The sequence below is a fragment of the Anabrus simplex genome, chromosome 6, assembly GCF_040414725.1.
Source record: "Anabrus simplex isolate iqAnaSimp1 chromosome 6, ASM4041472v1, whole genome shotgun sequence".
Lineage (NCBI taxonomy): Eukaryota > Metazoa > Arthropoda > Insecta > Orthoptera > Tettigoniidae > Anabrus > Anabrus simplex.
In genome coordinates, this window is record NC_090270.1 from 125,782,882 (window position 1) to 125,809,570 (window position 26,689).

Below are 26,689 nucleotides of genomic sequence, written 5' to 3' on the forward strand. Positions count from 1 at the left end.
AATGGAGTCGTACGCTTTCTTAAAGTCCACAAAGACAGACACATACTGCTTGGACCTTAGTGTACAATATCTGATGATCGTTTTGAGACTTTGGATCTGTTCAGCTGTTGAGCGACCTTTTCTGAACCCTCCTTGGTATTCACCTATTTGATGTTCGACTTGTGCTTCCAAACGCTCCAGGATGGCAGGTGATAGAATTTTGTAAGTCACGGGTAGCAAAGAAATTCCTCTGTAGTTGATGTTCTTCATGCTGCCTTTTTTGTGTAATGGATGGATCAAACCTATTTTCCAATCTTCGGGTAGGGTCTCCTTGTTCCAAATTTCTTCTATTTGCTTTTGCACGATATCAAGTGATTCCTCTGGGGCATATTTCCATAGTTCTGCTACTACTGAGTCTTCCCCCGGCGCTTTGTTATTTTTGAGACGGGCAATGTGGCGCTTGATTTCATCTCTGTCGGGTGGTCTGGAATCTGGGTACCTGAGTAAGGGTTCCTTGGTCTCAATGGCGCTTTGCGGTTTAGAGCAATTAAGTAAATTCTTGAAGTAATCTGCCAGAATGCTGAAATTTTCTTCATTTGACGTCGCCAGTGTGCCGTCCTTTCGCTCAAAGCATAGAGATGGTGGTTTATAGCCAGTGAGTTTGCGTTTGAAGGCTCTGTAGTACTCTCTGCTTTCATTCTTCCTAAAGTTTTGTTCTATCTTTTCAATGAGAGATTTTTCGTATTTACGTTTCTCAGTTCTGAACACCGTAGCTGCTTGGGCACGTTGGGTTTTGTAGGTTTCCCAATCATTTTCTGATTTCGTAGAGTAGTACTGTTTCCACGCATTGAGTCTTTCTTGGAGGACTTATTCGCAGGTACCATTCCACCAGGCATGCTTTTTGCTTCTCTTGATTTCTGCAACGTCTTTGGCGGCCTCAACAAGGAGACTTTTGGCGTTGTTAAAGTCACAGTCATTTGGTCTAGCCTTCTCCTGGAACTCCTCGACCCTTTGCCGAAGTTTATCATTGTCGAAGCGTGTGATCTGTTTGGTTGTCTTCCTTGTGTTTGCGGGAATTGGTTTGAATTTGATAAGAGACATATAATGATCTGAGGCCACATTGATGCCTTTCTTTACCTTGACATTCATAATCTCAGGGCTGTTTCTCCTGGAGATTGCAACATGATCAATTTGGAACTCCCCGAGAGCTTGGACGGGAGAACGCCAAGTCATTTGCTTTCTGGGTAGATGGCGAAAGTGGGTCGACATGACCTGCAGGTTGTGATTTTCGCAAATGGACACCAGTCTTTTGCCGTTGGGATTGGTTCTTTTGTGAGCAGGGTAATTTCCTATAACTTTCTTGTACTTCTGTTCATGACCTAGTTGGGCATTGAAGTCACCCAAAAGAAGCTTGACATGGTGTTTGGAGATTTTGTTTAATTTTTCCTCCAGTAGGTCCCATAAATTATCAACTTTGTCTGGATCAGACTTGTTCTTATCGATTGTAGGAGCATGTGCGTTAACTAGGGCGTAGGTTTTGTTCGCGCATTTAATTGTGAGTATAGACAATCTGTCATTCACAGGTTCAAAATTTGCAACCGATTTAAGGATCTTGGTTCTAACAGCAAACGCGGTTCCAAGCATCACAGCTCCATTGAGGATTCCTCTTTGCGCTTTGCTCTTGAAAAATCGGTAGCCTTGGGATTCAAAAATCTCTTCATCTGGGTACCTTGTTTCCTGTAGGGCCATTATGGATATCTGATTTTCGTGAAGAGCTTTGGTGAGGGTTCTCAGCTTGCCAGTTTGTGTAAGTGAATTTATGTTGAAAGTTGCTAGAAAGGTTTTAGATTTTGGCCTGAGTTTTCGACTCTTCGGGGTACACCGAGATGCTCCGACTCGTCTCTTGCATGATGTCAAGTCCCCCCCAGAATCCGAACGAGACTCGTGCGCCGTGGTGTTCACGACGAGGGATTTATCCGAAGATTTACTCCCTGGGGTATGTTTCTTGAAATGTTGTGCCATCATGCTTTTTGACTGACTTTGCTTTGGACGGGTACCCATCCTTTTACAACTAGGGTTGTTAGCCCTAGAGGTTGCCTCAAGATGTTTTCTGGCTTCTGGTCATTTACCAGTCCGCCGTAACCCTGGCAAGGGACCAGTTTTTTTTTCACGGTGGTATTTTATTTCCCTACTACCCTCTGACTCTGCTGGCTGCAGAGCCAGCGAGCTTCCCCAATTCCAATGGGACGTGCCCGATGGAGGTAACCGGTAAATCCCCACACGGGGATTATTATTATTATTATTATTATTATTATTATTATTATTATTATTATTATTATTATTATTATTATTATTATTATTATTATTACTTGTGAGGTATGGCTATGAAGTATTTACATCCTCTTATATTACTATTTAGGTAGTTATGTACAGACGATCATATTATTTGTGAGGTTATGTCATGAAACATGTTGTTTATATACCAATATGAGTTTAGTTAATGTAAGAACACGTAATTAATAGTATATAATTTATTATTAGCTGTATATATGATGTATAATCCACTACAATATTGTACAACACACGGTAATATCTAGAATAATGTATCTTTGGTACTAGATAGTTATAGAAAATTCTTTACATTATAACTAGGCTATTGGAGACTCTGGAATTTACGACAAAATATATTGTGTCATATCCTGCTAGTAGCCTGGCCAGGCAACATATATAAAGAGCCAGTCTTAATGGTAGACTTAGAGCTGTTTTTGTGAAGTCGTGTTGTGATTCTGCCGACATGCTACTGTAGCAGTCAAATGTTTCAAGATGACAGTCTTAGCCTTCTTATTCTTTGTAGGAGTTGTTTTGATGAGACTTGTGTGGAAGTCGTGTTAGCGAGTGTTTGAAGTATGCGAATTGGTTTTGTTGGGTTGGTAGTTGACATGCAACTGTTGCAGTCTTCTTATTCTTTCGTAGTAGTGTTTTGTTTTATGACAGCTTATTAGTTTATGCGTTTGAATTTGTGTATATAACCTGTAAATAAAACAGTGTACACAAGTAATAGCATTTTGTGTGCATCTTTGTGGATACATCATAGAAAGTGGTCAACACTTTAGCTCGTTCCTTTTTCAATCATAATCAACCTATCAGAAACTTGTAGATATTTTCTCTAGCCGATTAAAATTGGGGTTATGTACAGGAATCCAGTCTATCCGTAAAGTGTTGTGGAAGCTTCCCCTTATAAAATACTAAAAAGCAGAGCCCTTTTGGGGCCGTATTGTCTTACTTGCTCCAGTGATTTGAGTGTGGCGTCCTAAGGAAGGCAGGGGTGTGGCCTGTGTGAGGAAGCCCAGCGATTCAAGGTAATGGCAGAATTTTCATACATATGTGATAGATCCTGCAGATAGTGTAAGGGGAAGGTTTCAACCTCTTTCGTGTAATGTAAATTTCTAAATTTGGTGGTTTAAATGTAGAATTTTCGGCAAGTCTGAAGACTCTGTTCCATTCCCTACAGGGAAATATATAATGTAAGGGAACAAAGAGTGATTACCCTCTGTCGATTTCCATTCAACATGCCATGGGGTGACTAAATTTTTTTAAACCCTAAATTTCTTTAAACTTCCTGACATGAATGTTTCTCATTTAGTTACCCCAGTGTAGAAATAGGATTGGCCTCTGTTTCACTGGGCCATAAGCCTTCTTAGGGTTTTAACTATTTCTATAAGGAGGGCAAGTGTTTTGCCTCCTAGCATTTTGTTTATGGCCAGTCATGTTCAACCTTTTATTTTTACACTGAAACCACTTAGTATGGACAATTATGCTCCTGTACAGTTATTGGTGTGTGGTGTAGAGTTTTTCTGGTGTTAGTTCCCTTTGGGAAGAGTGAACCCAATAACTGTTGAGCAATAGATTAACCAACATCAGGGCAACGGTGTGTAAATACTTTAATTGAGAACAACATATAGGTTGTCAGGTGGAACTTAAATGCATCACAAGAAAATTGATGCCCGTGCAAGGCTACACTATGATATAGTTGGAGCGCAGACTCCTACGAAGTGTATTCTCCTGGAGCATTTCTTGCTTTTATAAAATTTTGTACCTGGCAAGAGCAATTCAGCTCTTTTCTGTGTAAATTAACACTTGTAATTCTCTGAAGTTTTTGTACCCGATATTCAAACTTCTAAGACCGCCATATTGTTAGACCTGGTGAGCTCATTAATATTGTTGTTATTCATTCAGATTTTCTATTTCTTCAATTTTAAACTCAGAGGGAAAAACAGGAGGGGGGTGGGGGAGGGGAGAGAGGGAAATAAAATTCTAAAATTTGTTGTGTTAAGTTCTGCTCTAGTTAATTCCTTGTCCAGCCATTCAACCCAGGCACTTCCTAATCCTCTGTGAGCCACAAAAACTCCAGAACACTTATAATACCACCAAAAGAGATGAAAAGGATAAAAGAGGAAATTATCATTTTTTTTAAATCAAGTAATACTCTTCATCACAGATCTTATACAGAAATTTACATTAGAAAACAAGCAATATAAAATTATCATAAAAAATAAGCGATACAGATAACTTTAATGCAAACAACAGCATTTTAAATAGGCTTTAAAGTTAACTTTAAAAGTAACTGATCACCAATACTGAGCAATAATTTAAACATAAATGAAAGGTAAGAATCCCTTAAAACACACAATGATGTATTACCTACCAGTACATACCAATTGCCATTGTTAACTCCAGTGGAATACAATTTCCTTGAAGTTTCAATTTGGTTAATATCTGATTGGAGTTGAAGACTGTGTGAAGTAACTGACCCCCTTTCCAGCCCAGATTGTTCCAACGCAGATCTAGGCAGAAAATATTTCAAATGAGGGGCCTCAAGCACAATCAAAATCTTAATTACTAAAAATGATAGTATGTAATTCTTCTAAAATTTTCAAACAAATCCTTTATCTTGGAATAAATATTTTCTGGCAATTCTTGAAACATTTCAAGGTATATTCAAATCCTTGAGAAACCCTAAACTAAACAGTGATCAAATTAAAATAAAAAGCTAGAAATAGAAAGGAATAAATAAATAACAAATCAAGTCATATATAGAAAGATAAGAACACATAATAGAATAAAAACGCCAGGCAAGATGGCTGTGCATTTAGGGGTGCACAGCTCTGAGCTTGCATCCAGAAGATAGTGGGTTCGAACCCCACTGTCAGCAGCCCTGAAGATGGTTTTCCGTGGTTTCTCATTTTCACACCAGGCAAATGCTGGGGCTGTGCCTTAATCAAGACCACAGACTTCCTTCCCATTCCTAGGCCTTTCCCATTGTCGCCATAAGACCTATCTGTGTCAGTGCGAGGTAAAGCAAAAAAAAATAATAATAAACACAATGACAAGTCAGTGTGGAAAGAGTAAGCAACAAAAAGAGAAGACAAGAAGTCAAGGGCAAACATGAAAACATAAAATAACAAGGGAAATCTCCAAATCCTCATACACTGCCGACATCATATAGATGGGCTCTCCTATCAATTCCTATTCTTCCATATCCATTTCTTCTCAGACTCCAACAAGCTCATTTCTGCTTCCAGATTCATCAGGAGGGCAGGCTTCAACACTTTAACAATCTTCATGTGGGAAGTGTAGGGTACCAGTGCCACATCAGCAAATAAGAGGGAAGAGGCAAAATTATTAACCCAAATCAGTCACATGTGTCACAAAGTCCTGTGCTGAATGAACTGGTATTTTGTTGGAATTCCATGACATTTTACCTTGATTGTTTCCCACAACTTCTTTAGGAGGACCTGGTAACATTTTGCTGTAGTTGCTTGACTTTACAAGCATAATTTGTTAACAGCACACCAAAGTAGCTCCAAAATATAACTTCCCTGATAACAGCTTCATCTTTGAGAGAAAGAAGTCCATTTGCTTATACTGTTTAGTTTGTTCCTTCATCTTGCAATTAAAATGATACAACCAGCATTCACCTATAGAGACCAGGTATAATAATAATAATTTCGTGTGGCTATTTCTAGCTGAGTGCAGCCCTAATAAGGCAGACCCTCTGATGAGGGTAGGCGGCATCTGCCATGTGTAGGTAACTGCGTGTTATGTGTGGTGTGTGAGTTGCAGGGATGTTGGGGACAGCACAAACACCCAGCCCCCGGACCATTGGAATTAACCAATGAAGGTTAAAATCCCCGTCCCGGCCGGGAATCGAATCCGGGACCCTCTGAACCGAAGGCCAGTACGCTGACCATTCAGCCAACGAGTTGGACTAGAGACCAGGTGATAAAAGAAGTCATTAAGGCAAGTCTCGTACAGCAGCAACATTCCTGCGACTACTTGCTTCTGAGGCCCATTTTGCATGAGAGTAAGCAATCAGGGAACCTATTGTATGGTGAGATGTATCATGTGCAAGACATTATGAAGTAAATTGTGTGCCATCTCCAAGTGGTGTAAATCTTCTGCACTACCACCTTGACAGTGATCCTACAAGTCCCAGGCAGTTTGGGTTCTAGGCAGAGCCCTAGTTTACTCACTCCGCTCGCTGTACACGGAGGCTCAGCGGCGGGTGATGCTCTTTTATTTTTAGTTCACTGGATTGCCGATATGAACGTCTTTACGATCTACCGCAAACTGTTACCAACTGTTAAGGAAATGTCCAACGCAATGTGACGATAGGTTACAACCCCTAAATTAACTTTTTTCTTGCCGTGCAGGCAGTATGCGCCGTGGTGATAGTTAAGAGCCTCTCGAAGGGTGTGTGGCCCCCAAAGGGAGCCACTGTTCTCAACACAAAGCTTGGCCTGGATTTGCAAAGATATGTTACAGCTACTATATTATATTTTTTTCTTGCCGAGCCTTTTGTCATGTTTTTATTTTGCGTGTGTGGGTAATGGAAGCAGCAAGTTAGTAATTCTGGGAATGACGTCATGTCAGCCAATGGCTGTGTTCGTAGCTGGCCGGCTAATGGTCAATGGCGCGTGAAATATTTCATTAGGTTACACAAGTCTTGACTTACTTGACTTAATTCCTATTACTTCTGGGTGGAGCATAGGGCACATACAAGAGCTCTCCACCTGACTCGATTTGCTGCCACAGTTTTGATATTCTTCCAGGACTTCCCAACTGACATCGCCACCGCTTCCACTGTTCGATGCCATGTTATCCTTGGTCTCCCTCTTCTTCTAGCCCCTTGTGGATTCCATTCAAGAGCCTGTTTTGGAATGCTGTCAAGACTTTTACGCAGTGTGTGACCTATCCATTTCCATTTCCATTCTTATATCTGGAGTTCAGCCTTGCATTGTTGGGTACACTCCCACAATTCCTGAGTTCATATAATATCTGGCAATCGCACTCCTAGGATGGTTCTTAAACATCTGTTAATGGAAGTCTGGACCTTGCGTGTTATCTCTCCAGTGATCTCCCATGTCTCACACCCGTAGAAGTGCACTGATTTCACATTTGTCTCAAAGATTCTCATTTCAGTCTTTCTTCTCAATTCTTTGGACTTCCACACTGGCCAGAGCTGGGCAAAGGCCCCTCTGGCCTTGTTTACTCTATTTTGGACATCTTCATTTGCCCCTCCACTTCTAGAAATAATACTTCCTAGGTAACAGAAGTTGTCAACTCGCTCCATCTCGTTCTCTAATACCAGTGGATTCGTGTTTCTGGCATTGATCCTTAGCTCCTCTGTCTTGGCAATGTTTATTTTGAGTCCCACCTTTTGTCGTCCTTCCATTTTATCAGTCATATGTCTAAATGAGTGAGGTAATAAACATATATCATCCGCAAAATCCAAATCTTCCAGATGATCCGTCATCCCCCATTGTATTCCCCTCTGCTTCCCTTCAACCACTTTTCTCATGACGTGATTTAAAGTCAACAAGAACAGCAAAGGTGAGAACAGGCACCCTTGTCTCACTCCCAACTCTATTTGAAAAGGCTCTGAAAGGTCTCCATCATGTTCCACTTGGCAGGTGTAACCTCGGTATAACATTTTTACCATGTTGATGATTTTTGTTGGAACCCCATACACCTGCATCGCTCTCCAGATTGCTTGGCGCTGCACACTATCAAAAGCTCTTTCAAAGTCAACGAATGTCAAGTACGGTGAAGACCGATATTCCATGGACTGTTCTACTATAATTTGTAAGCTATTTATTTGGTCTATACAGGATCGGTGTTCTCTGAAACCTCTCTGCTCTTTCCGGATATTGGCCTCCAACGGATATTGGCCTCCAATGGTTCTCTCAATCAGTTCAGTATGATTCTCGAAAAAACTGTACTTTCTTTGGTAGTTTTATCAAAATGCCCTTCTTCCAATCCTGTGGGAGTGTCTCCATCTTCCACATGTCTTCGAACAATGGCAAAAGCACTTCAGCTGTCAATTCGTAGTCTACATTCAACACCTCCATCACAATATTATCCACTCCAGGTGCTTTGCCTGCCTTACAGCTTTTCAGTGACGTTATGATCTTGCTCTTCCTCGGCAGGTTGATATTCACTCTCAATTACGGAACCTCTTGATAGTCTTCCTCTCCGTGATCCTCCTGTACAATGACTTTGTTTAGCACTTCTCTGAAATGGTCTTTCTATCTTGTCATTTGTTCTTTGTTATTCGTAAGCTTCTTACCTTCCTTGGACTTTATTGGCCTGCGCTGATTGAATTTCTTTTGAAACAGCTGTTTTGTAATGTTGTAAAGCTGTTTTGAGTCTCCTTTAAGTGCTGCCTCCTGCGCCAACTCTGCTAGGCTATTTACTTGATTTCTTCTATCATTTCTTGCCACTTTCTTTATTTGTCGGTTCAGTTCACTGAACTGTTCTATCAAGCTTCTTTTCTTTGTTTCATCTTTGCAATGATTTAGCTTTGTTTTGATATCTCTTCTCTCTTCTTCCAGGTATTGTCTGATATCCATTCCTTTCTCCTGTTTTGCTTGAATCCTAATATCTCCTCACTTGTATTCAGGAAGGCTGATTTTATCCTTTCCCATTTTTCATTCACTCTTGTTTCATTTGGGCCTCCTCCTGTGTTATCTAGATCAAGTGAATTGTACCTATTCTTCAGCTTGATTACAAAATCCTTTTTAATTTCAGCATCTTTCAATTTTTCGACATTGAATTTTCTCTTTCCACTTCATTTATTCCTTCAGTTTAACTTCAGCTATTACAAGGTGGTGGTCGCTTCTACAATCTGTGCCTCTTTTGTTCCAAGTGTCTAAGAGGGATCATTTCCACATCTAGCTGATTGCAAAGTGATCAATTTGATTTTGTGTTCTCCCAACTGGTGAAATCCATGTTTGTGATATGTCCTATGAGGAAATATTGATCCACCAATCACCAATTGGTTACTTAGGCAGAATTCAACAAAGCGCTCTCCATTGTCATTCTGGACTCCCACTCCATGTTTCTCTAGAACACTTTCCACCCCGTCATTTTTATTTCCAATCTTGGCATTCAAATCACCCATTAGCATTTCAATCTCTTTCTTCTTAATCTTTGTCAGGACACTTTCAAGCTGTCCATAAAAATGGTCCTTCTCTTTTGGCTCTGCTGTTTTTGTTGGTGCAAAGCACTGTACGAGATGAATATTTCTAATGCTTGTCTTGAACCGTGCTGTAATGATGCGGTCTGAAACAGGGTTCCAGTCAAGAAGACATTTTTGTGCTTCTCTTGTCAGCAACAGTCCCACTCCGCTTTGGTGGCCATCATCATCTTCCTTTCCTGAATACAAGAACGTTTTGCTCTCCAAATCCATTCCATCATGTTTCACTCAGTCCAAGCACCATCATCTTATAGCGATCCATTTCCTTTGAAATCTGTTCCAACTTCCCTGCTTTGTACATTGTTTGCACGTTCCAGAAACCAATTCGAGTCCAAGTTTTCATTCCAAAAGTTTTCATCGAGATATCAGTCCTGTTTACTTTTGTATGTGTTTCTGTAATACTTGATTCTAGGGTGTGCAAGTTATTAGCCCACAGCACCCAAAGCCCAGTGGAGGAGCTGCCTCCTATAGCATCTAGGCGTGCTGATTTTCTGTCAGGGTTTCTTCCCTTAGCCTTTGGAGAACCAACTCCCTATGCTACAAGGCAGTAGCTTCACCAGAGCGCCGTTACCTGCTATTTTCAGGATTTCTGTAAGGCCTTCACAGCTACAGTAACGCTCCTGGGGCACACAAGGTCCCCACTGTACTTCACCCTTACAGGCATTCCCCTACTTCTAACATTGCCCATCTCCCACAACATGGATGAGGGGTTGGACTTATGGGAAACAGTTATAAAAGTAAATTTACCTATTTCTTCGCAAAGTAGTGTGTTATAAGCTGGAATTAGTACACTAGGATTGTACCAGGTTCTATAACAAATAAGCCTTGTAATGCATTGAGACCACCAGAACATGCACTTGTCCTGCAAGGAAAGTTGAGAAGTTATTCATATCCATTGGCATGATAATAGTGTATAAACTTTGGCTGTTCCTCATACATTTAGAAAAGGTTATAATAAACTCCATTAAATGATATGATTCTAATAATGATGTCCTAACCTACTGTTCTTAATGCTTTGTTCCTCATCAGGCAATTGGAGAGTGAGATGGCACATTCGGAGGACAGCTGATTGTTTCTCAGATCTAAGACCTGGAGGGTTTGATTGACAGCCAGACCATCACAAAATGTGACAAACGTATCGGGAAATACACCCAGACTGTTCCACTCCAGAGTGAGCCTGAAACAAATAAACTTCATTTTTATGTTTAAATGGAGGACAAGTACTGCAAATGACAAACATAAACACTTCTAAAGAATCATGCATTTTATCAGATAACAAAGAGGCAAATGACTGACTCACAGACTAAATTAAATAAAGGATTGCTGCTTCAAATAAAATAGTACATTTTTATCTTTCCTCAATAAGTACTCATATACCACATAAGAGAGGGTAAAGTGAGAAAATATTTGGCGTGGCATTTATCTAGCTCATAGTCATTTAAAAAAATCACAAATAGCTATCTAACTCATTGGCACATACTCCCGGCTCCCAGCCGTGCAATAATACATGGAACATAACATATACACACACAGCTCTCAGCTGTGTGAGCTTGATCAGATCTGACCACTTATTTCAGCTGTTCTGCCAAGAGATAGCTAGAGATATCTAGACTAGAGTAGTTCACGTTCTAATAATCACTGAAAAATCACTGGTTATATTATTCTGCCATGTCAATATTAATTTTTAACATTTAAAAAGACGGGCACATAATATCACCAGCAACTTTTTAGTGTTATGATTATTAGATAAAAGTCAATAAGGACCAAAATAAAACATAACGGTTAAAATAATAAATTAGTTCATGTTCTATTCGACAGTGAGTGTGAATCCCCATTGCACCTGTCTCCATATGCAATACTCCAGGGATCATCAACGCATCAGGGATTCAATACGACAGCGGGTTGATGTATGTATCAAGGCTACCAGAGGGCATTTTGAACATTTCATGTGGTATGCTGGTACGTTCTGTTCTTGTGTGTTTCCAATGATTAATGTACTATGTAGAGTTATAGACCAAGCAAGTTGGCCGTGCGATTAGGGTCGTGCAGCTGTGAGCTTGCATTCGGAGACAGTGGATTTGAACCCCACTGTTGGCAGCCCTGAAGAAGGTTTTCTGTCGTTTCCCATTTTCACACCAGAAAAACGCTGGGGCTGTACTAATTACGGCCATGGCCGCTTCCTTTCCACTCCTAGCCCTTTCATATACCATCATCGCTATAAGACCTATTTGTGTCATGCGACTTAAATCAAATTATAAAAAGAGCTGTAAAAAATTAGATCTAACATGAAAATAAAGCATTTCCAGAGCCATGTACATGTAACATATTTTCTTCTTCTACGTGTGAGAGATGTCCTGAAAGTTTGACCGAACATTATTGTTACACCCTATACAATTATTTCGTTTTATAAATTTTTATAAATTAAAGGAAAATGACTAGAAAGGATAACTGTCCTCTGAGATGTTCATGGTGATTTCATGGATTGCTGTGCAACTGCTGACTGCAGCTATCAGAAAACAATGAGAACATCTTAAGAAAGTTATTCAATCCTGGAGACATGCTTGGAAATGTGATGATGAATACACAATATTCCTATGTTTAGTCTTTCAGATATATAGCTTGTTCATAAGCTGGAGGCAACAGAGAAAATATTGTTAATATGAACAGGTGGGAAGTTGGCGGCAGCAGCGGCTGTTACTCATCACCGAGTACACAGTTTTCCTGCTTAATAAATCACTTCATATTTGGCACACTTTCCCAGGTTTATGTATAAGTTTTTGCTGGTTTTTGTGGTAAAGAAAGCACATAATTTTCAAGGGAAATTAATTTTTTGTTTATTCAAAAATATTGGCCATCGGCTTCTACACGCTTCGCCCATCTTTCAAGTAAGTTATGGATATCATGCCAGAAAAACTACTTGTCTTTTGCAGCAAAACATTCGTCAAACCATTTTCCAACTACCTCAAAATTGTTGAAGTGCTGCTCTGCAAGCAGAAGAGGTGATAGTCAGATGACGCCGGGTTGGGGCAGTACAGCGGGTGTGGAAGGATGTCCCATCCAAGCAATTTCAAGGTGTCTTTCACAGGTTTTGCTGTGTGAGACGGTGCATTGTCGTGTCACAAAATCACTTTGCCATGTCACAAAATCACTTTGCCATGTCTTCTGGCCCATTCTGGTCATCTTTCGAACAATGTGTGATTTAAATTAATAATTTGTTGGTGATAGCATTGTGCATTAACGGTTTTGTCAGGTTCAAGAGTTCATAATACACAATACCTCTCTGGTCCCACCAGACACAAAGCACTGTCCCTCACATTGAAATAGCTACATTTACATTGTTGAAACCATGTCTCACATGTTCTAATTGGTGGAGTACGTTTACCATATGTTTCTACCCCAGCAAATGATGACTTTCCACAGTCTTTTTCTTTTGATTAAATAAGTAAGAAGTTTCAGGCACAAACTTCAACATGATCACTGAATGATACAACATAGAAGCTAGTGTTTGGTGGACTCGACTTATGTGTGTTGGTAGGTTATGTCAGATGAACAAACTGACAAATGTGAAAAATTCATACACTGTGCTCGCTGGCACCATCTCTTAGTGAAACTGGAAAAGATTTATGCATACACCTGGTATGTAGCAAACTTTTTGGTGGCTAAACAAGATAATTTTTGCATGCAACATGCATCCACACAAATTGCAATTGATAGATGGTGGAGGGTTTGGTTGGGCTTGGCAAAGCTTCCGTACTTGTTGTCTGGACTCTTTATGTCTGCAACATTCCTATTCAAACAGTTTAACAACAACTGGGATGGACCGCCATCAAAGTAAGCGATGCTTAGCAAGTGTTTCATATGTCTGCGTGTTTATAATGGTCTCCTTCATGGTTTGATTAAGGTGGTCTTTATAGCATCTCAAAGGGGCACCCTGGGGTCTTGTATCAGAGAAAGTTCACCATAGACAATTTGACGAGGAAGCCTACCGTCATTCACATTGCGGCAGTCACAGTCCATCTGAAGCGATGACTAATGATGGAAACTTCAATCTAAAACTGCAAGATTGATGATACGGTGCTCCCACTTCAAAATTAAGCAGAATTTCTACTGGTGAAAACGCTCAAGATTTTTACACCATGGTGGTATAAGGTCACAGTTTCGCATCCAGAGAGCAGTGTTGAAATTACTACAGCTTAGCAGACCACGAGTTTAATATGGAAAATTAGACCTTTGTTCCTGACGATTCACTGAGACAGCTGTCCAAATGCTATGTGATTTACACGGTACTTTTTCCACGCCTTGTTTCAAAGTACATCACTTAGGCAAGATGTTCCCAAGGTATGAAAAGCTGTCAACTTGTTGTACAGTCGTATCTGAAATGGTGATACTGAATTTCACAATAGCTTTTCTTGGGGCAGGTTGTGAAAGTACCTTGGTTTTCTAAGTGTTGATGGTAAGGCCAAAATGATCATAAGCACACTTTGAACAGCTGACTTGTCATATATATCAGCATATTTTATTTCAGTTACCTTGGTGACACTGGTTAATTGTTGTGAGCAAAGTCTGGATAAGTTGAAGAGTCCTTCATCAAAGCCATGCTTGATCTCTCTATGCCAGGGTTGTTCGCAGATGATATTTCATGAACCATCACTGCCAAGTAAAAGAGCCAAGAGTGTTCGGGCAAGAGCACAGCCCTAATTCAAATCATGTGTAATTGGAAAAGCTTTAGAGATATTAATTTACCCAGGTGTGCTGTTATGAAGTGCCTGGACTAAGCGCCAAAGCATCTTGAGTACTGTCCAAATAGCAGATTTTGGAACAGAATTAAAGGACTTTTCCAGATCATAAAATACCATCAACGATGGTTTCTGTTGCTCCCTACAGTCTTCCTGAAGATCATATAGATTTTGCCTCTGGAGGCTCAGAAGCCAAGCTGAGATTCAGGGAGAATCCTCTCAGTAATAACTAGGAAATGCCAGAGCAGAATTGTCGCTTACCGGCCATTGATAGCAAGGATATACCATGACAGTTTCCACATATACAGTACTATGGTCACCTTTCCTGTATATGATTATGACAGTGTCATTTTTGAGGTCACCAGGTACTTGCTGGGCTTCCCAGATTAAGAACATGAGTGTGAAAAGTGTTGTCTTTGGGGAGAAGACTCCACTTTCAATCAGTTTCAGAAGGATGTTGTCTGGCGTGGTGCCTTCTAGGTTTCAGCTTATTCAGCACCTGCTGAATTCCTGGTATGCTGGTGGCACTGCTATCCATGGCTGTTGGGGTTGCTGTGGAACATCATGGAGAAAGTCCTCAGCAGCAGAGCTTCAATTCAAAGAGTGTAAAAGTGTTCCTTCCAGTGCTCCTAGACATCCTTGATGTCAGTAAGAACTGAAACATTGTCAGCAGATTTCAAGTTTCCTGTTGAATAACAAGTAGGTCCGCACAGTTCTTTCATTTCTGCATGTAAGATATGCAGTTCTTGGACATCAGACAACCTCTGAAGTTCCTGAGCTTTTTGTTTCCACTAACTGTTCTTCATTTCTCTTATGCACATCTGACATTTCCCTTAGACGTCCTGAAAATTAGCCTTCTTCAGGCTAGAAGATGGATCCTGAAGAAGGGACAGATGAGTTTCCCATTTGACGCTCATGATGATGATGATGATGATGATGATGATGATGATGATGAATATTTCTTCAGTATTGTCCTCAAACTAGGTAGTCTTTCATCGCCATAAGACCTAATCTGTGTTGGTGAGACGTAAAACCACTAGCAAAAAAAAAAAAAAAAAAAACCTAGTCTTACTTCTTCATTTTCTCAAATCCCCACGTTTTCTCTTCTAACTCAGTGGTGATCTTGCTGAACACTGACCATGATAGTTGAATTACTTGAGAGCCTGTCAGAGATTTTTTTTGAATTTATCAGAGAGTTTAGAAATGTTTCACTTCTACTGGGACAGATTTTAGCAATGCAAGGGTGGCTTTCAGCAGAAAGAGGCCCTGAGCCGGCATATCAGAAGTTTATGACCTGTCCAGCAGTCATCAGTATTTCTCACCATCTTAATGATAAAAATATCTGTCTTATCATATTGTCAGATGATGATGTAATCAATAATATGCCAGTGCTTACAGTGTGGGTAAATCCATGTATTCTTGAAACGACCTGGTTGGTGGAACCGAGTATTGGTGATGAACGGCTAATGTACAGCATAGAGAGTGTGATATGTGCTGCAAGAGTTTATATATTTGGCCTTCTTCAGTCAAGTTTGGATCATATAAAATTGTATTAAATTTTATCATCAGAATTTGGGGGACACCCTGTACTGCACGTGCCAATTTTTCTGGGACTTGCACAAGATATCTTCAAGAAGTTTTCAAGGACAAGGCAACCAACGTCTAATTAATACATTTGATTGGGTGAAATAAATCAAAAGTTAACTCCTGTGAGGTCATTGGTCATTAATTTTGCTGTGGCATTTCCGGTTACACCATCCAGCGGGGGCTTCCTTCACCAAGCGCATTGCAGAGTGTTGGAATTCTGTTTTTGGCATCATGTAGAACGGACGTGTTGTCCGGGAGCTCTGGCTTCTCTTGGGGTAAGCAAATCTTAAATTTACTAAGTAACTTTATTTTCTTTCACTTTTTAATTTGTTACAGGAGTATACCTGTCAATTTTTTTCTACCAGAAATTAATTTACAATGGTGTAAAGAGGTCTTACATCCATCTTCAAGTAGCCACGAGGCAAGCCTTTTATAACATTTTTGTAACATATATATAATGCACAGGAGAGTTTTCCACCTATTCAATACTAAGTTGTATTTACAATGTTATTTACATTACATGGGACTAGTTTCAACCCTACTCGGGGTCATCATCAGCCATATTAAACATACACAATATTTGGGGAAATCCTAAAACATAAGATTCTTATGAATATATAATTTACAATATGAAGTGTGGTTGAATTAGGCAAGGGCTATGGCGCTCACAATGTTGCAAATGAAAATGAAATATTACGTGTGACGTAGGTGAGTAATAAAAGTACACTAAACATACTAAAGAGTCTGGAATAAGCTTGACCTCAGTAAATCTGCTTCTGTTGGAATTATTTTCCTTCGACCTGTTTTTTAATTTTATTTTTAGTGAAGGTAGTCACTTCATATTTAAAGTATTTTTCATGAAGACTAACATCGGTAAGATTGTAAGACTGTAACTTCAGAGGTTTTTTTCTATTTTGGGTTTTATGATAATGGTAGTATTCATTATTTCCCTTTTAGATGATTTTTAATAATAAATAAGTATTTACAGTAAGTAGATATTAACTAAATTATTTTTTGTTCAAAGTTTCGGCCACAAAAGTTCTTCGATCCACAACTTCATAGGGTTCCGTCCACTGTCCACATCCTGCTGTTAGTTTCCATGTATTTTACCGTGTTTAATTTTGATTTCGTGAGATGGTTTTAACGATTCTAAATTGTATTTAATGTCGTCATTGTAACTGCTACATTGGTAGCTAGAGCATGATTTTTGTGAACTGAAACTTCGAAAAGGGTAATTTAGTTAATGTTAATTTCCTTTTAAAAGTCCAGCTCCATGGCTAAACGGTTAGCTGGCCTTTGGTCACAGGGTTTCCGGGTTCGATTCCCGGCAGGGTCGGGAATTTTGACTATCACTGGTTCATTTCGCTGGCACGAGGGCTGGGTGTATGTGTTGTCTTCATCATCATCATCATCACCACGACGTGCAGGTCGCCTACGGGAATCAAATCAAAAGACCTGCTTCTGGCGAGCTGAACATGTCCTTGGACACTCCCAGCACTAAAAGCCATATGCTATTTCATTTCCTTTTAAACGATGTAATTACTATGTTGAGTGCATTCCTAATCCCTGTTTATTTGTGTTTTTTCATGTTGACTGCTCACGGTCAATGTTCATATCCCGAAGGAGTCGCGTATTACCTCCATGTAAGGCATCTGAATGTGTCTGGTGTTCTGTCCATGATGTGGAATCTGTATTTTGCATTTTCAGCCTGTATTTACCTGAACGTTTGAGGTAATGGTAAGTCACTGTCCATGACATTTTATTTTAGTCTATTGTCAATTTATGTTAAAAAGTTTTGCCTGTGGTAAGCTGTCTGCTAATCGAGTGAATATTTTAAAGCTATATCATTACATTGTGTATTCCGTGTTTTGAAAGTCTTCTGTGATAAATTTCAATATGTATTATTAATTTAAAGTTTTCTCGATCCATGTGTTTCGATTGCAACATCTGCGTGATCACCTGTTGTTTTAGGCTATGTCAATGAATCGTGCTAAGTCCTATAGGTACTTCCCTGTGTGACTTCATGCTTGTTTCTAACAGCTGATGTACGTATCTGTTGAAAACATCTGAGTTTATTTGCACACCTTATACCTTAAAATTATTTTGTGTCGTATTCTTCTTGTTCTGCTTCCAGATTACGTAATTTTAAATTTAATTGTCGTACTGGTTATCATGTACATGTTAATAAGTTTTCAACATGGAGTTTCACTGGATTTTGTTAATCTATTTTGGTAAATTTTGAGTAACAAATTGTAGGTTAATCTTCGCAATTCTTTCAACAATTTTTTAAGATTATTATGTTATTTTGCAAATTTGGTGTTTTGCTAAATTATTTTGCAAAATTTATATTTTATTTCTAGTTGCCTGCTGTGTAAGAATACTTCATTTGGCATTATTGTTCATACCGGTATGGGTTCATTTAACATTGTCTGTAATGTCGCGTTTTGGCTCAGTGTTACATCGAAATTTCTGGTCGTCAACCTTATAAAATTACATGTGTTTTATTCTATTTCGGTCTTCTACTGTACCTTGGTTCGATTCTGAGCAAGTATGGGATTACTTAGGGTGTTCCTAGTCAGTTGCTAAATTGTTGGACCAGATAGGAGATCATGGGGTCTCTTGATCTGTCCGAAAATTTTCCTAGATCATCTGTTGAGCTTTACAATCATGCAATTTTCCATTTCCTTGTCATCTATATTTTATCCTGTGTATTCCTATATTTGGTATGAAAGATGTCTATGAGGACTTGGACAGTCTCATAGGGTGACACGATGCTCACCATATTATTAGACCAGGTAATGCTGAGGCCGTTATGGCAATTTTGATGGGTTATGGTTGTGCACCTATGCCCATGACATGTATTTGAAGTCTGGTGTTCATCTAATATGAGATTCTTTTGCAATCTTTTTCCTGGTATTAGATGGTTAGACGTAGGATATTGTTCATTTATTATTGTGAATTATTATGTGAAGGGAGGGTTTTCTTCCAACATTTGGTTTCTTTATAATTACCCTGAGCTATTTATTTGATTTATATCAAAGGTCATTAAGATTTGTTCTTCATAGTTATTCTCAATTCATCATAAAATTTTGTGGTAAACTTGCAGGCGTTACGGTTCAGTAAAAGATCTTTGTTTTTATTTTTATTTTCATGGTGTTTATTTTCATCAGTTTTGGAATCGCTGTTCTTCTAAATTAATTTAGTTTGCTAGAAATTTTAAATTCGGTAGCGAGCCTTGTCATATCTGTCCAATATTTTTGTAAATATGTAAATATGGTGATGACATTTGGATTTGTCCTGGGTCTTGGGAAGACAAGTGAATTGAGATTTTGGACTTAAGGTGCTGAGGGTTCATCGCCCTCCTGAGAGTACAATACTGGTCCTACGGTAGTCTCCTGTAGTGTGATGAAATCAAGTAGTATTTAAGGTTATGTTTTGCCTTTTTCTTCTGTTGGTACTTCTTGATTTGGGGTCATAGATAATAGTGTTTGTGTGATTTTTGTGTAATACATAGGCATGGTTATCTTAGTGTGTCGTACTGTGATCTGATATTTCTTGGTATGAAGGTGTTATTTGTGCATTTTATTTTCTGTATCAGTGAGTCGGATTTTGGTATGTGCACTCTTGTACTGTTTTTTTATTTTTGTATGGATACACCTCTTGACTGTTAATTTAATGTGATCTTCTATTCAGTATTCAGGCTTAAGTTGCATTGTCTTCTTTGATGTGATAACACATGCTATGTAATATGACTTTTATCAGTACTAAATGTTTAAAGTAATGTGTATGATGACATGATGAAGTGGATAGTGACTCATTAACATCCCTTCTGTGACTACGGTCCTTCGAAGGGTCAAGTGAGCAACATTGCAAGCTAATGTAATAAAGTGTAATTATTACCTCAGTTTGGATTTGCTTGCAACATTTAAAATTTAACCTTTAATTTGTTTTCTTTTTCTGGAAATTAAGAATGCACCTAAGGTTAATTCTGAATGTTAAATGAGGATATGGTCTAGTATATTAATTTCTCCTAAAGTTGTAAGTTTTTATGTGTGTAATACTTCAGTTGGTAATGAAGGTCTTGTTTGTGTAATTTGACTTACCTGGAGGATATTTTCTCTTTTGTGTTGACCTGTCATACCTGCTGTGCTCAAACTGTTTGGAAATAAATCGTGTGTAAAGGTATTTTAGTGATAAGTAATGTGTTTGTACAATATTCCCATTGGCATATGTTACTTGGTAAATGGTTTTTTCTTTAAATGTTGGGTTCTGTAAAGTTTGCTATTGTTTTCCTTAAAATGTAGGTTCACTTAAATTGTAATATGGGTCAATGGGTAAACTCTTGAATGTTATTTCTTAAATTTTTTTCATTTTGCTTAACCGAGAGATTTGTGGACTCCTCCGTGAGAGAAGGGCATGCACGGTAGCTCTGTGGAGCTAGACGTCAATAAATTTTGAAAATTAGTTACTTTAAATTCTATATATTTTAAGTTTTTAAGAAGAACACTACAGTTAGAAATTATCAAGTGACCTCTCTTCAAGTCTCACTCATAACGTTGCTTCTTCATCTTCCATACCTTTTTAGGAGCTGTTCTTGTGTGGAGACTTTCTTCTGCTGGTTGTGTGTAATGTTCCAGCTTGCTGCAGTTACTACACCATACTGGGCGATACAATACTGTCTCAGTTTCCAGTCAGTTCACTAGATGGGTGAGCTGGGCTGAAGGTAACCAGATTGCCACGGTTGGACTGTAAGGTCCTATATCAGTGTCAGCAAAACCAGAGGTCAAGATGGAATACTTTGATGCATAATGGACGTTCCAGTTGAGAACGGCATCAAGATGTCAGTGTTGTGTCGTGTGCTCCTTCCTCCCCAAAATTTAGTTTTTTATTGAGCCCTTGTTCAATTTAAAGTGGGGGAGGATGTGATGTGTGCTACAAGAGTTCATATATTTGGTCTTCTTCAAGACAAGTTTGGATAATTTAAAATTGTATTAAATTTTATCGTCAAAATTTAGTGACATCCTGTACTGCACGTGCCGATTTTTCTGGGACTTGCACAAGATAGCTTCGAGGAGTTTTCAAGGACATGGCAATCAGTGTCTAATTAATAAATCTGATTGGGTGAAATAAATCGAAAGGTAATTCCTGTGCGGTAACTGGTCATTAATTTTGCTGTGGCATTTCCGGTTACACCATCCAGCGGGGGCTTCCTTCGAGAAGCGCACCGCAGAGTGTTGGAATTAAGTCTTCGGCATCACGTAGAGCAGATGTGTTGTCTGGGAGCTCTGGCTTCTCTTGGGGTAAGCAAATCTTAAATTTTCTAAAGTAACTTTATTTTATTTCACTTTTTAATTTGTTGTTTTTCTAGCAGAAATCAATTTACAATGGTGTAAAGAGGTCTTACATCCATCTTCACGTTGCCACAAGGCAAGCCTTTTATAACATATTTGTAACTTAATTCTTTATTAAGCTTGACCTCAGTAAATCTGCTTCTTTTGGAAATATTTTCCTTCGACCTGTTTTTTTAGTGAAGGTGGTCGCTTCATATTTAAAGTGTTTTCCATGAAGACTAGCATTTGTAAGATTGTAAGACTGCAACTTTAGAGTTTGCTTTTTATTTTGGATGTTATGTTAACGGTAGTGTTCATTATTTCCCTTTTAGAGGTTTTTTATAATAAGCAAGTATTTACGATAAGTAGATATTAACTAAATTATTCTTTGTTCGAAGTTTCAGCCACAAAAGTTCCTTGATCCACCGCCTCGTAGAGTTTCTTCTGCTGTCCACATCCTGCCGTTAGTTTCTATGTATTTTACCTTGTTTAGTTTTGATTCCATGAGATAGTTTTAACGATTCTAAATTTTATTTAATGTTCCAAGTGTTTATCTTTTATAATTGTTTTATTTAAAGCATAGCAGCTGCTACAGAGACCTAGGAGCAACAGTCTACTGGTGCTGCGGTTACCAAGTCCTTGTCTGCTCATCACATTTTTCCAGAGCTGATTATCTCTTCCAACTCAAGGCACTGAAATTGCCAAGGAATAACTATTTGTCCTAGATGATACCTTTAAAATGACTACTCAGCTAGTTGAAAAACTGGTTTTTAGCATATTCATCTGCATCTAAAATGGGAACATGTCTTCAGAGAGTGGTTTACTAAGTGTCACTGTTTGCACTGGGATTGAGATGGTGATTGTTTATTAGTTTCATCTTCACAGTGAATCCAACACTATTGATATAGTGCTCTCTTTCATCTTTACTCAACCAAAAGATGGTAAAAGTCAAGCCAAATGCAACAAATTTTCCCTCAGTATACAGTCCAGTTTCACTCGGCAGCAACATCAACTTTTAATCTTGCAAAATTGTGGATGATGGGTGCTGTTCTTCTTTCAGGTCTGTCACTATCTCTTACAGCAAAGAATGTTCAGATACTCTAATTACAATTGAACGATAATGTGTGAATTTTCAATCACATGTGCAGTGACTCGTTGGGTGCAACTGCCCAATCAGGGAAGTATATAACTATTGATGTTTAACCCACATTTTCTAGTGCCTTCTCCATTTGGGGCAACAGTGATGATCCTAAATAAGCCTGACCAGACAGAGATGTAGGACCGAATTCCTAAGTGGTCACAGGGTCTCAGAAAGATGCCCATCACACATCTCCCACCATCAAGGGTGACAGCACTAAATGCAGACTGATTGATTGATTGACTGACTGACAATGATTGATCATGCAGATCCAGAGTAGGACCTTCCTGTTTAACCCAAACCCTACTCCTACCATTCTTATCCTATCACCATTGGACCTGAAGAGGATGAAGTAGCAGGATAAATGCCACTGGCATGAGTCTGTTAAGGTGGATCACTACTTGCCAGGAAGTCTCTATCTCTATCTCTCTCTCTCTGTGATCTCAGAGCCATATCCTGCAGCACATATGAAATAAGATATGCGAGGTTGTACACCAGGATTTCAATGCTCTGCTCCAGTCTCCAAATACTGTATAACTGAGGTGCGTCTTCACAGTCCATCTGGCATAACATCATCCACCTCCACGATCACTGGAAATTGAACAGTGAAAAAATTCTTCCTTTGTCCACTTTACCATTATATGCAATAAAGAGATATAGGTTAAGTTACAAATGAAGCATACATATAAAAATACTTCAGTGTTGGACCATGTGAAGTGAATGTAGGTTACATATTGACCATGGAGGGTAAGAGAAGCAGTAGGATAGACGAATGTCAGCAATCACATTTATATCAATAAACTCATTCAAATCAACTTTGAGTGGTCACAGTGCAAATCCGAACCAAGCATGTACAATAATAAAAAAGTAGCTTATCTGAAAATAAGCAAAAACAAGTCAAGTATAAACTCCATTCAATAAGAAATTAAAAATAATTTTTTTGTACATTATTTCTCCCCATACACACCTAGTTAATGATATGTTGTGCCGAAGCATTCTTCCAAGGTGAGTAACACTGGTAGTCTGGATGTTGTTCCCTCTGAGATCAAGAGATTGTATCTGAGTGCTCTGACCAAGAGCGGTGAGGAGAGGTACAAGACCGCGAGGAGGTATTAAGCAATTACTGAAGTTCACTTTCCGGATTTCATTACATGTACTTATTATCTTTCCAATTATCTGCCATGTCCATGCATTCAGATTAGTAGAAGACAAGTCCAACTCACCAGAAACTCTGAAATGAAAAATTTAAGAAATTTAGTACCTACCATTGACTCTATTATTAACACACATGAGATTCCTAAGTTGTTAAAATTACCCATCTCCAAACCTTCACAACAAAATTTTCCACTCATACCACATATAAAGATCTATCTACAACTGAGAGCAAGCAAGATTCTTCAAACTGCCAAATGATGCTATCCACTTGGGAACATCAGAAACCTGTAGTTTTTATACAGGCTCACATCACAAACTCAAAGCACAGTCAGTTGGCATTAGAGAGCATTAAAACAGAAACCTATGTATATTACCTGGAATGTTAATGAACCACTTTTCTGCTGTTTGTTGTTTAAAGGGGCCTAACATCTAAGGTCATCGGCCCTTAATGGTACAAGATGGATGACATGATCTGATTATTAAAATTTTAAAATGTATCCACTGACTAGAATTTAAAACAAATGATAATGAACAATGATTGCGAGTTTAAAACACTCAGTGGATCTAATTTGCAATGCCTTATTTTTGGTAAAATGATAGATGATAGATTATGGTAGAATAAGACATTGCCTTAAAATGCAATAACATATCATGCAAACAACTATTTTAAAAAAACACATTAAAATATACAAACACAAACTAAAACAGAGTCGATTTAATAAAACGTAGTAAATAATAATATAAAGACTAAGACAAAACACTACATTTATATGCGATAAAACAAACCATTATCCCTCACAAAACGGATGACGAGGTCTGCTGACTGCTCGTGCGTTACTATAAGGTGGCCGATCCAAAGACGACATAATACCACTGCTCCCCTCCGAGAAGCCTGAAGGGAAGTCCTCCATACCTTCCTTGTTCCTTTTATCGCCCTCAGCTTATTTGGAAGTGGAGTGGCCTGCCACTCAATCTCTCAATGGGACATAACCAAATGTCTCAGCTGAGAGCGAATATCACTTGATGGAACCTTGTAAGGCAACAGGAGCAATGTAACAGCCTCCTTGGCAGCCTTATCAGCTAACTCGTTTACCTCTACACAAATGTGGCTTGGGAGCCACACGAAAGTGATTCTGGTGTCGGCATCCAAAGACCCATCCAGCAGGTCCTGGATCCGCTGCACCAGATGGTGCCAAGGAAAACATGTATCAATAGACTGTAGCGAGCTCAAGGAGTTGGTACACAGCAGACAGTATCAGCACTCATCGGACAGCGCGTATCACAGAGCTTCACAGATAGCATAAGTCTCTGCTGTATACACACTACAAGTTTCCAGGAGAGTAAAAAGAAACCTATCATTGTCGACAATGAACGCATAACCCACTTTTGTTTCTGCCCTCGAACCATCCGTGTAAATGACGACCGAATCTGGATATCGAACAACAAGGGGCAGGAAGAGCCTCTGATAAATCGAGGGGTCGGTGTTTTCCTTTGGGACAGTGTGCAGATCCAGGATTATTTCAGGTCGTCATATTATCCATGGAGGTACCCCACTTAGCTGTCTGACAAGACAGGGAACCGAAGGTACATCAAGCAATCTGTGACTGCTATCCAAGCGTATTCCAACCAACCGCGTTGCTCAAGGATAAGCAGCATACAGCCAACAGTTTCCATTGTGGAATACGCAAGGATAGCTTGGGTGAAGTGGCATCTGTTGCAAATTTGCAGCATAGGACAAACATTTGCTGGTGCCTAAGGTGTAAAGGCAGCACACCAAATTCAGCGACCAGGCTAGCAATGGGGCTACCGGGCGAGTTGGCCGTGCGGTTAGGAATGCGCAGATGTGAGCTTGCATCCGGGAGATAGTGGGTTCAAACCCCACTGTCGGCAGCCCTGAAGATGGTTTTCCGTGGTTTCCCATTTTCACACCAGGCAAATGCTGCGGCTGTACCTTAATTAAGGCCATGGCCGCTTCCTTCCCATTCCTAGGCCTTTCCTGTCCCATCGTCGCCACAAGACCTATCTGTGTCGGTGCGATGTAAAGCAACTAGCAAGCAATGGGGCTTGTACGAAAAGCTCCCATTACCAACCTAACCCCACTGTAGTGGATGCTATTTAGTTTCATAGGGACGCTTTACCTTGCTGATCCGTATGCTGTATTGCCTTAGTCTAACCTGGATAAAATATGTGCCCTATAAAATCGTAGGAGCCTCATGCGGTCTGCCCCCCAAGTAGTGCCACTAAGAAACTTCACAGAATATTCAACTTCTTAGTACATTGCACTTTTAAGTGCCACACGTGTGGCTCCCGTGATAATTTGCTATCAAAAAGGAGCCCAAGAAATCGATGTGTCCACTACAGGAAGAGCAACATTCCCTAAGAAAAGTTCAGGATCCAAGTGAAGAATGCGCTTCTGGTAATAGTATACAACAGAGGTCTTTATGGCTGAAAACCGAAAGCCATGTTCTAAAGTCCACTGTTCCACTCTCCTAATAGCTTACTGTAATTGTCGCTCTGCAACTGCCATATTGTGCTAGTTATAATGCAGAGTAAAAACGTCCACATATAATGACAGTATTACTGCTGAACCAGCAGCAGCGACAATACTGTTTATGGCAATCGCGAACAGAGGGACACTAAGAACTGATCCCTGTAGGACTCCATTTTCCAGAACGTATTACTGCGAGTATGCCTTCCCTACTCGGACATAGAATAGACGGAGGGACAAAAAATTTGCAATATATACCGGCAAGTTACCTCAGAATCTCCAGTGATGCAGGACTGAAAGGATACCAAATTGCCAAGTACTGTCTTAGGTCTTTTCTAAGTCAAAGAAAACAGCCACCAAATGCTGTTTTCGAAGAAAGGCATCCTGGATAGAATTCTCTAGGCATACCAAGTGATCAGTAGTTGAGCGAGAGGCTCAAAAACCACACTGGTACTCGGACAAAAGTCCTTTTTTCTCCAGACACCACACACGTTGGTGATTTAGCATCCTCTCAAAGAGCTTACACAAACAATATTAGTAAGACAAATAGGTCTGTAACTGCCTGCTTATTTAGGAGTTTTGTCAGGCTTTAGGACAGAAATTAGTATGCCCTCTTGCCACTGAGACGGAAACTCGCCCTCTATCCAGACTGGGTTGAACACACAAAGGAGATATAACAGACTACCCTCACTAACGTGTTTCAACTTCTGGTTATGGACACTGTCAGGTCTGGAAGAC

The 26,689-nt window shown here is 39.4% G+C and overlaps 1 protein-coding gene across 1 annotated transcript in view; it reads right to left on the reverse strand.

Annotated features, from left to right (window-relative positions):
* Positions 1-26,689, reverse strand: part of LOC136875543 (leucine-rich repeat-containing protein 45) — a 143,255-nt gene that overhangs the window by 86,949 nt on the left and 29,617 nt on the right. The window contains exons 2-4 of the mRNA XM_067149094.2: positions 23,276-23,539; positions 10,516-10,694; positions 4,695-4,823 (exon numbers count right to left, since the gene is read on the reverse strand). Coding sequence (XP_067005195.2) covers positions 4,695-4,823; positions 10,516-10,694; positions 23,276-23,539 — 572 coding nt within the window. The remainder of the gene's footprint in view (positions 1-4,694; positions 4,824-10,515; positions 10,695-23,275; positions 23,540-26,689) is intronic.